At 32.6% G+C, this 11874-nt stretch overlaps 1 protein-coding gene across 1 annotated transcript; it reads left to right on the top strand.

The window, feature by feature from the left end:
- Positions 1 to 4627: 4627 nt before the first annotated feature.
- On the top strand, positions 4628 to 8510 carry LOC145014602 (coronatine-insensitive protein 1-like). Its single transcript, XM_078973013.1, has 3 exons — positions 4628 to 5491; positions 6205 to 6676; positions 7388 to 8510. The coding sequence occupies exons 1-3, from the start codon at positions 5010 to 5012 to the stop codon at positions 8231 to 8233; spliced, it is 1800 nt and encodes a 599-aa protein (XP_078829139.1). The 5' UTR covers positions 4628 to 5009; the 3' UTR covers positions 8234 to 8510.
- The last annotated feature ends 3364 nt before the right edge of the window (positions 8511 to 11874 follow it).

Here is an 11874-nt window from a genome sequence, read left to right as displayed (position 1 = left end):
CCCATTGTTGATCAATTATTTTTTTAATTGATCATATCCAAAACAAAATCATTTTAGATCTTTCAAAATCCAAAATTTTGTTACTGTTTATCAATGAAGCCCAAAATGCCATTGAATCTGATTCGAATAATTGAGCCCAAAATGTGAATCAGTTACTGTTCATCTTTTATTCAAAATTCAAGCGCAAAATCTTGACCCGATAATTCAAGTATCTGATTTCCTTGTCTCGCTTCATACTTCATTCAAATAATTTCATAGTAGAAGTTCAAAATCGATTCCAATCGATTACTCTTTTATCAAATCCAAACGATTTCACATTTGAAGTAGGCATATGTCGTTTGATTTGGTATACCTAACTTCACAGATTCGAGCTTAAAACTTCACACATTTTTCTCATCACGTCGTTCATTAAATTGTATATTCAATCTGTTCTTAATTTGAACCGAGTCAATTTTGATTTGTGATTCATGGTCGAAAGTCGATGAGTCAATTTTAGTGTTGATTTCAACTGTTGTTTGATTATCGATTATTTAGAGTCAAACATAAAAAGTCAAAATCGATTTTTCGATTGTTGTTTTAGTAAATTGAAAGTTGATTGCTTGAGGTTTGGTGATTAGTCTGAATTCGTTTTTGATTGCTTTGAAGTCGATGATTGTAAGATTGATTTTGAATGTATTTGGAAGTCAAACACGAATCGGAAATAGTTGAAGTCAGTGTCGATGGGTAAATTATACGAAACTTTTACTTTTGTCCAAAATCATACGAAGCTTTTCCATTTGACAAACATTCGAAACTTCAAGGTTGAAATTCGAAACTTTTTATATTCTTTGTATATATTTGCTCAATATACACTTTGTATGAAACCAAAACACTCCATTCGTGTATTTCTCAAACAAACACACCCTTCGTATGTAAATCACAAAACACATATCAAACCCAACATTAACAAAATTGAAATCCAGACTTCGATTATCCACAAATACCCTTCATTTAAACCCAAAACCACCATTCATATACATTAACAACAAACTTCATTAGCCAACATCGATTGGAAAATCTTCGTTAGTTGAGTTATTTGAGAACCAAACCATCGATTTTTGACTTTGGAAATCAATTGATTCCATTTTTTTTCTTGACTTCGAATCAGTTGACTGTAACAAACATTGACTATCGACAACCAACAAAACTGATTTCATTCTCAAGTATACCACCAACCCATGATCCTGATTTCAAAACAGATTCGTTCCTCACTTTCAATCACCGTCGACAACAAACAAGAAAATACCAACTATCGACTTTGACTCAATAAAATACTTGATTTTGAATCCTAGTGACTTCTAGCTCATTACATCGATGATTAATTAGACACCCATAAACCATCGAACGTTCAATCATTCTTAAAACGAGTCCAAGAATAGAAGATATAGATCGATTCAATTTCAAATTTTTACCCATCGACACTGACTTCAACTATTTCCGATTCGTGTTTGACTTCCAAATACATTCAAAATCAATCTTACAATCATCGACTTCAAAGCAATCAAAAACGAATTCAGACTAATCATCAAACCTCAAGCAATCAACTTTCAATTTACTGAAACAACAATCGAAAAAACACTAAAATTGACTCATCGAATTCGACCTGTGAACCTTCGAAAATTAACCCAAGTTTCGTATGTTTGACACTTTTTACCCAAATTCGATTTTTTTTGGAGTTTCGTATATTTAGGGTTCTTCGTATAATTTGAGCTCAAAGGGCAAGATTTTTGAAAATGGTCCTTAAGGTTTCGAATGTTTGGCAGTTTGCACCCAAATTCGAAAAGGACTGTTTTTTTGTTGAAAATTGAAGAAAGTGCATTTTAGGCCCCTGCAGTTTGTGCAAATTGACACTTTTTACTCAGATTTGAAAAAGGGGGAAAGTTTTGCATATTTTGCTGTTTTGGGCGCAACGGATCACTGTATAATTTTGAAATTGATAATTTCTACCCATTTTTGAGAATTTTGTCAAAGGCAATCGGTGAACGAAGCTAAAAATTGAATATTTTTTGGATTTTCCGGATTGAAGCACAAAGTTTATGCCACATGTTAAAGGGGAGTTTTGACATGAAAAATTCCGAATAGAGCACGTTCTTTTTCCTTGGGAGTTTTATAATCAAATTTCGATTATAAAAAAGGGGAGAAGTTTATATGGAAATTCGAACTTGAATTTTTCATGTTACGTGGATTTGAAGACCGGAGTGATCTTGAAGTTTTGAAGCTTACAAGATGATGCAATTGGAAGTTTGGAAGTGATGTATTCGAAATGGGTTTGGTTTTATTGAAGATTTTTGGGGTGTGTTTTTATGCACAACTTTTGGGTGATTATTTGGAGTTAATCATTCGTTGCTGCTCGGTTTGTATGGTTTCACATCCTAGAGCCCAAATTGAAGAATCATGAAAGAATTGAATATTGAAGTTTGTTGCGATATGTGTCACCTTTGAGGCTCGAACTGCGTAGTTGCTCGATTTTGGAAGATTTGAAGTGGGTCATTCATTCCTAACTTTGAGGGGGAGAATGTTAGGGTACAAAGTTATTCATGATTAACTTTGTAAATGTTTGAATTTTGTAAAACCCTCTTCTATGTAGAGTATTTGCCTTATGACACATGAGAGATAGAGTGAGAGAGATACATGTAAACACCTCTATATAAGGTGGGTTTTGTCCACTTGTAGAGGTGTGCTTAAGAGATGTAAAAGTTGAGTGTGTAAGTGTATGTTATTTATGTAGTCTAGATCTAGATCCTTTTTGTAACACCATATACAACCAATACATCTCTTGAACACCCAAATCACCATGTTCGATTGTGCAAACTTTAATTCCGCATGCCAAACCATGTTCTTTGTCACTACAAATTATGCTTTTAGCTCTGATTCTAGTGACCCAATTGAGTGAATCAATTTTTGCTCTAATTTCATCTTCAACTTGATTAAGTGAAAATCATCTACTTCTTTGATTTCATTAACCCTTAAACCTAGAAATGATATGAAGCTACATAGATGAAATTGATTTTTCATAAATCGATTTGATTTGGTGCCTCCATATCTTTGTTTTTTTGCCGATTTTTCTTTTTGCTTGGTTTCGATTTAGCCCCTATTTTTTCTGATCAGTGGTCATTTTGGACGATGACGATGTGGTGGTGGATTGTAATCCTGGTGGTATATGGCAGTGATGGTGCTGGTGGTTGTGAATGTGGGATGAATGATGATATTTTAAAGTAAATTATATATATATATATATATATATATATATATATATATATATATATATATATATATATAAAATGAATAATAAATTAATTAAAAGAAAAGGAATAAGAAAACAAGGAGGGTATAATAGTCTTTTCAAGCAAATAAAAAGATTCAAAATTGGACCATTGATGCACCATCAAAACTTTTTAGACCAAAAGCACATAATTTTGACAAACACAGAGATCATTTTTGCAATTTTGTCTTTTTAATAAGTATATACTATTATTATTATTAACATTAAAAATATATTTTTTGTTTGTTCACAATATCTATGCATTATTCATTCTTTCATATTATCCCTATCTTATTTTTTTCGTTCCAACTATTTCTGTATTATTTTTTCGTTCCAACTATCCAAATGCTATTTTTCTATTTGGAGTATTCATATATTATTTTTTCATTTCAACTATCCCAATGCTATTTTTCTCATCGAACTATTCATATGTTATTTTTTCATTGGACTATCTATGCGTTATTTTTTTCGTTCCGACTATGATTATGTTATTTTTGTTCCAACTATCCTTATGATGTTTCTTTTTCGGTCGGATCATCATTATGTTATTTTTTTTTTGTTCTGATTATTTTTGTGTTATTTTTTCGTTCTTACTATATGTGCTTTGTTTGTTTCAAATGTGTTATTTTTCGTTTAAACTATCATTGTGTGTGTGTGTGTTTTTTTTTCATTCAGATTATCCATGTGTTATTTTGTTTTTGTTCGGACCATAAGCATGTTATTTTTTAGTTCAAATTTTTGTGATTTTATTATTTTGTTGCGATTTTCGTAGTCGTTAAATAAAACTCGCACACAAACATACATATAATTGTTCGTTTATTTTTTTTTTATACAAAAATAAAACAATAACACATTAATAGATTAGACAAGAAAATAATAAAGAGATAGTCCAAACAAAAAAACAACGCATGGATAATCCGAACAAAAAAAATAAGTAGGGATAATTCGACCGAAAAAAATAACACAATGTTAGTCCGAACGGAAAAAACAATCCGATAATAATACACATAAAAAAATAACATATAGATAGTCGGAACAATACTTATGAATAGTACGAACCAAAAAATAACATACAATTACCATCATTTGTAAAAATAAAGATACAACTATTCATAAAAAAAATATATTTTCTAAATTAAACAAAAAATAATAATAATACCAAAAAATCAAGAGGCAAAAACAAATTCTATTATTATTATTATTATTATTATTATTATTATTATTATTATTATTATTTGATTATTATTATTATTATTATTGTGTGAAGAAACCAGAAACAAGGTTCGTTTAAGTCCACGAGGATTTACCATGAAACTAAGTAAGCATCATGTGGGCATGTCACAGAATCTTTTACCGATTTCCCCACTTACCTCTCGCCACTCTGAAACCTGTTTCCTTTTCTTCAACTTTCCATTTTTATCTTCCCACACAAACCCTTCCAACTGTCGCCGTCCGATCTCTATCCCACTCTCCCCTCCCCCAATTCTTCACCATCTTCAATCCCTTCCACTCACACATCCTCTTTCATTCTTGAAACCCCTCAATCCACAACTCTTTCCCTGTAATCTCTCTTCTCCATCTGGGGTTTCGCAATCCAATCCCCCTTTCCAATCTTCTGATCAAATTCGCTGTTTCTATCCACCAAAATTCGTTCTGGGTATTTTGATTCGAGTTCGCTTCCACGATCCTCCATCTACTGGAATCATCCATGGATGGTCGGAGCTACAACAACCACCGTATACACATGTCGGATGTGGTTTTCGAGTGTGTGATTCCATACATACACGACTCACGCGACCGTCAATCGGTATCCTTGGTCTGCCGGAGATGGTACGAACTGGAAGCCCAGACGCGTAAACAGGTGATGATTGCGTTGTGTTATACAGCGACACCGAAGCAGTTATGGCGGAGGTTCCCCTACCTTGAGTCGCTGAAACTGAAAGGGAAACCGCGAGCTGCCATGTATAACTTGATCCCGGAGGATTGGGGTGGGTTTGTGACGCCGTGGGTGGAGGAGATTGCGAGATCTTTCGTTTGCTTAAAAGCTGTTCACTTTAGAAGGATGATTGTTAAAGATGATGATCTTGAGCTCCTTGCACGTTCACGTGGCCATGTTCTTCAGGTTCTTAAGCTTGATAAGTGCTCTGGTTTTTCCACCGATGGTTTATTGCATATATGTCGATCTTGCAGGTGTTATCTCCATCTTTTTTAACCTATTTAACATTTGTTAATTGCTGAATCTTCCATTATTTGGTCCTTGATTCATTCGATAAACAATAAACTATGATATGTTATTATCTTCTTAATTATTATTTGTTTAATTACCCTACTCTTTGGCTTTCTTGCGATTTGTTGGATAATATGAAATAAGGAATTTGTACAACATTTGTAGAATTTAAAAGGTGGACATGGTTGCATACCCTATAAAGTACCTATAAAGTCTAAATTTTGGTGTAAAGTGACTCGATCAAATACGCTTTATTTCTTTTCATTTCTTCCATTATTTTAGAGCGGATGAAAAATGTGACTTAAATTTTTGGATAGTTAAAATGTAATTGCTTTGAGAGGTTTGTTTATATGATTGTAGTAATCTATATCATATAACGAATTAAAGATTGTGCATAATATTCTTGGGTTCCTTTTTTTACCTTTATATTATGGAAAAAGAGTAAACTTTTAATTCTTCAAGGTTAAAATAGTTTCATTTCAAATTCACACACCATGAGAACCTTGATACACAATTTTCAATCTTTAACTTTATAAAGTCAATGCAATAATCAAAACCCTTGAAAAATACCATCATATCTTAAATTGTCTACATGTTTGAACTTAAATGTCAAGATTTTGTCTTATTAGGTGAAGAGTTGTAAATTGTAATCATTGGTGTTTTGATGACATTGCAGGAATCTGAATACATTATTTCTAGAAGAGAGTCAAGTAATAGAGAAAGATGGAGAGTGGCTACATGAACTTGCATTAAACAACAATGTTCTTGAAACATTGAACTTTTACATGACAGATCTTTCTTGTGTTAATATCAAAGATCTTGAACTTATAGCCAAAAAATGCAGGAATTTAGTTTCAGTGAAAATAGGTGATTGTGAAATCTTGGATCTTGTTGATTTCTTTCGTGCTGCTGTTTCACTTGAAGAATTTGGTGGAGGTTGTTTTAATGATCAAGCAGAACAATATGCTTCAATGTCTTATCCTCCAAGATTGTGTCTTTTAGGTTTAAATTACATGAGTACAAATGAGATGCCAATTGTGTTTCCATTTGCATCAAGGCTTAAAAAGTTGGATCTTCTTTATGCCCTTCTTGATACTGAGGATCATTGTCAATTGCTCCCAATGTGTCCCAATCTTGAAGTTCTTGAGGTAAAAATCTCATTTTTTTCCTCTTATTCTTGATTTGGGTTGTTTCAAGATTCAAACATGATATGAGTTCTTGGAAAATTAGTAAGAAACTGGTATCAAGATTAGCTTATTATACTTATGGACCAAAAAAAGATATGCTTTTTGACTCTATAGTTAATTGGGTTTATTCAAGATTCTTTCTTGATACAAGTTCTTGAAATATTAGTCTAAAAATTGTTTAAAGATTATGTTATATGTATGATTCTTGTCACATACTCTCTCCCCACAAAGAAAAGATTGTATTTTGACTCTACTTTTAATTGGGTTATTTCAAGATTCAAACTTTGATATGAGTTCTTCAAATATTAGTCTAAAACTTGTGTAAAGATTATGTTATACATGCAATTATCATCGCATACTCTCTTCCCATTAAGAAAAGATATACATTTTGACTCTACTCTTAATCGGGCTATTTCAAGATTCAAACTTGATATGAGTTCTTAAAATATTCGTCTAAAAACTGGTTTAAAGATTATGTTAAACTTATGATTCTGACCACATAAAGAAAAGATACGCATTTTTTAGTCTACTCTTGATTGGGTTATTTCAAGATTCTAACTTGATATGATTTCTTCAAATATTAGTCTAAATTTTTTTTGGTATAATAAACAAATAACCGAATTTACATCGCTATTTCTTGCATTTTAAAGATTATATTTTACTTATGAACAGACAAGAAACGTAATCGGAGATCGCGGAATGGAAGTTCTTGCTAATTGTTGCAAAAAATTAAAACGATTACGAATCGAACGAGGTGCAGATGAACAAGAAATGGAAGACGAAGAAGGAATCGTTTCTCAAAGAGGCTTAACAGCTTTATCACAAGGTTGTATCCAATTACAATACATCGCTGTATACGTATCCGACATCACAAACGCAGCTCTCGAATCCATGGGTATACACCTCAAAAACCTCTGCGATTTCCGCATGGTGTTGCTAGACAGAGAAGAGATAATTACCGATTTACCCCTCGATAATGGCGTCCGAGCTTTACTCAACGGTTGCCATAAGCTCAAACGATTCGCTCTTTATCTTCGACCTGGAGGTTTGACTGATGTGGGTTTGACTTATATCGGTCAATACAGTCAAAATGTACGATGGATGCTATTAGGTTACGTTGGCGAATCTGATGAAGGGCTTTTAGGGTTTTCAAAAGGGTGTCCGAGTTTACAGAAATTGGAAGTGAGAGGGTGTTGTTTTAGCGAACAAGCACTTGCGATTGCTGTTTTACAATTGAGATGTTTGAGGTATTTATGGGTTCAAGGGTATAGAGGGTCATCTACTGGATGCGATTTGTTAACAATGGCGCGACCTTTTTGGAATATTGAAATAATTCCTTCTAGAAGAGTCGTTGTTGTTGGGGAAGATAAAGAGGATGAACAACCTGCTCATATACTTGCTTATTACTCTCTTGCTGGACCTAGAACGGATTTCCCACCTTCTGTTATCTCACTTGATTCCATTCCTGTTCTTGATTCCATTCCTGTTCTTGATTCCATTCCGGTGATAGATGAATAGAAGAGATGTGTATAAATCTTTCATTCCACAAGCTCTAGACATAGTCTTTTGTTTGATGTTGTATTCTCATTAAGTTTTCTTCCAATTCCTAGAATCATGGGGTATGTAATAAGCTTGATGTATTTGAAATCTTGAAGGGTTTTTTTTTTTTTTTTTTTTTTTTTTTTTTTTTGTTGATGTTAATGAATAATGAGCCATTTTTAGTGAACCTCCATACATGTTGACAAGATTATCAAGGGTTCAAGAATATGTAATAAAGATTGTACATATGTTTTTATGTCTTGGTATTTAATTTATTTTCTTGATTTTTGAGTAGTATTTGTTTGAAGAGGATAAGGATTTAATAAATTAAGAGAGTCATGGATGCATAATGGATACTTTTTATGCTTGTGGGAACCAAAATATCAAGAGAAGTAGTCACTTTCATAGTATCATTGGTTTTAAGTGAAAAGTGACATTCATGACACAAATATTAAAGATGATATTCTTTAAAGGTTGTGTAGATCTTCTTATCAGATTTGTAAGTGAATTTTACCTTTCTACAAAAGAGGTATCCTTTCAATAACCTATGATCCTGCCGACGATATGTTCATATTGTAAAAGTATCATATGTGATGTAGATGAGGCAACTAATGGTTTGCTAGATAGCCAATTCAAGAAGCCGAATCTATATTAAAATTAAAACTCCAACACTATTAATGAGACTAGACTTGTTGACATTTTTTTTGCAAGTATAATACTTTTAGAATCAAGTGTGGTACAATTGGGGACAAATAAAATTACTTTAGGAACTTCTAATTTGATTATCATGATTTGGAGGTGTTAACCGTTTTATATTTATATTCTTTATGATATCGGATAACGAGAACATCTTTACTTAATAATAATCTGAACTTAGGGCATGAAGAACAATGGTTTGAATATTTACTTATTTATGTTTGAACAATTAATTTACACACTTTTTAAATCTTATTTCTAAAGTGAATATTTATCTATCAAGAGACTTGAACCATTAATCATTTGTGAAATGATATATTAAAAAGACACCGAATACTATTAGGCTAAAACTCATTAGTGTATCTTATGATTATAAGGTTGTACCATGTGTGGGACATCCCCACTAATAAAAATTGATCAAAAATAGAATAAAGTGGTGGATGCAAGTGCTTTCTCATGCAACTTGCAGAAAGGTTTCTCCAATTAAAAATTTGTTTTATGAAGTGAGGGCTCTCCAATTAAAACTTTGTTTTATGAAGTGAGGGCCTTTGTCATACTCCAAATAAAAGTTGAATTAAACCATATAGTACATAATATACTTTTTTATTGCATATACGTGTGGCTTATGTGTGAAATAAATGAAGTGGACATTTATGTGTATGGGCACTTAAGCTTGGCTTTTCTGTGGATGATCTTTGTATTATAGTACCAACCACTATACTAGTTTAGTACCCATTAGGAAACCAATAGTGATCTTCTTTATGGGATACAAATTCTTTGCTTCGTCTTTAGAAGCACACTTTTCTTGACAACGTTTATTGCACTAAATACATCATATTATATATTTCTCTAAAGAGTTCTTGATGGGACTGATGCATTAGTGTTGATATCGATGATGGCATGAACTTCGATTCCTCACCTTACGTTATTTGAATTTCAAATTTACAAAAGTAAATGATTAAATCGTTAGAAGTATCTTGGGTATTATCCTGAAAAAACGTTCTTAATGATCAAATTTATAATGGTACTATGCCAGATAAGAGTATCAGAGAAATATATAAAAAAGATTCTATTTTTTTTTTCCGTCTTATCTTTTGGTGGGAGGTTTGATATGTTTTATAGGAGACCATTCAGGTTGCTCGGCCTCTCTGTTCTTCGTACAAAAGTGTAGCTTTTTACGAGCTTTTGTTAGGGTAGTTAAACATGATGATATTTTGGGCTATTGGCCTTATCTAGTGAAAGGAGAGACAATGTCGTCACCGATTATTGTTGGGTGCAAAGTTATCCATGTATGACTTTGTAAATGTGTTGATTTTTGTATACCTACTTGCATGTGGTGCATTAGCCTTGTGACATGAGATAGAGAGTGAGAGAGACATATAAAAACCTCTATATAAGGTGGGTTCATACCACTTATGGAGGTATGCTTGAGAGATGTAACATTGAGTGAATGTGTGTGTGTGTGTGTGTTAATTATATAGATTTAGATCTAGATCTATTTTTGTGTAACACCATACATAATCGAATGCATCTCTTAACCACCCAAATCACCATGTTCATTATGTGTTCTTTAATTCTGCATGTCAAACCAATGTTCATAAATCACTACATTTGATATCATAGCGGGTCTTCGAAGATCAACATGATTTTTTGAAGAACGATTCTCAGTTTGGCTAAATTTGTCACAATTGGAACATTTATGATGAGTCTCTCTCTATGACCTCTCTTAATCTTGTTGAATCGTGCGTTACATTTTTGAATTTTGATCGACTTGTTTCGTTGAATCTAATCCGTTTTTATAACAAAATTTTATTTAGGATCAAGCCGAATTCAAAAGATTAATTTATTTGTTCATAAATCAAAATATGGAGCCCAATCGATGTCGTATTCTGATTACTATTCATTTAAATCATTTAAGCCCAAATGATCATAATCTGTTACAGTTCATGTATCGTGAGCCCAAACTCATTGTTACTGTTCATTGGTTCAATTTTCAAGTTCAAACGCTTTATTTGTTCAAGACTTTCTCTCAATTCGCATATAAAGTTTTGTGTTCATTCAATCAGTGAATTGTTTTTCATGATTGATTCATTTTTTGTGAATCGATTTCGCATAAGTTTCTTTCATTAGTTGAAAAGTATTTGTCGATTATTGATTAGTCGATCAATCCATGATAATTTCAATCAAACATCAAAATTTCAATCTAGGATTTGATGTTGTTTTTTGATAACGATAATTGGAGTTTAAAGATTTCTTGATTTCATATGAAGGATTTGTTATTTTAATTCGATTTTGATTTGGGAATGATGATTTCTTTATGTGTCAATGAATCACTTTGATAGTCAAAGCTAAAAGTCAAAACCGGAAATTGACTTGATTCGTTTACTGAACACGGAATTTGGAAATAGAATCATCTATAATCGAATTTGTTCATTGTTCAATCGAGTCAAAGTTTGATTTGGAATTAAGAGTCGATTGCTGGAGTGTGATTATTGGATGCGAAAACAATTTCGACTGTTGTTGTATTTCTTATGTCAAAGCTCGACATGAAGAACATGATAACGAATTTTGAGCATTTATGGGAAGATTGAACAGATTTCGAAGATTGAACTGTGAAAAGCGAATGGTTGGACTGGAAAAGTGAAGACTATTTGAGATTTGATGTTCGATTATTAATTTTGAAATCGATTTGTTTGATGGTCGATAATAGATGACGAACGGGAAGCAAAGGCAGTGTTGCTGACGAATTCGATTTTGAATGATTAGAATCGATCGGTGTTGTAAAATCCGCGGAGTTGGCTGATTACTCCTCCGAGTACTCGCTACTCGGGCCGTTACCAAGGCGATATACAAAATCCCGAGTACTCTCCGATCGGTCTAGTAATGTTGTAAAACCCGGTCAATTCGGTGATTAATATGGATAA

This window comes from Lactuca saligna, chromosome 9 (genome assembly GCF_052625555.1).
Source record: "Lactuca saligna cultivar CGN05327 chromosome 9, ASM5262555v1, whole genome shotgun sequence".
In the NCBI taxonomy this organism is placed as follows: Eukaryota; Viridiplantae; Streptophyta; class Magnoliopsida; order Asterales; family Asteraceae; genus Lactuca; species Lactuca saligna.
This window is presented reverse-complemented; position numbering and strand designations above follow the sequence as displayed.

What these genes read in the sequence shown, in the direction of transcription:
- LOC145014602 (XM_078973013.1), top strand. Translation starts at nt 5,010, where the DNA reads ATGGATGGTCGGAGCTACAACAACCACCGTATACACATGTCGGATGTG. An exon ending in CATATATGTCGATCTTGCAG is followed by an intron (nt 5,492 to 6,204) that starts GTGTTATCTCCA and finishes ATGACATTGCAG; the next exon opens with GAATCTGAATACATTATTTC. An exon ending in CCAATCTTGAAGTTCTTGAG is followed by an intron (nt 6,677 to 7,387) that starts GTAAAAATCTCA and finishes ACTTATGAACAG; the next exon opens with ACAAGAAACGTAATCGGAGA.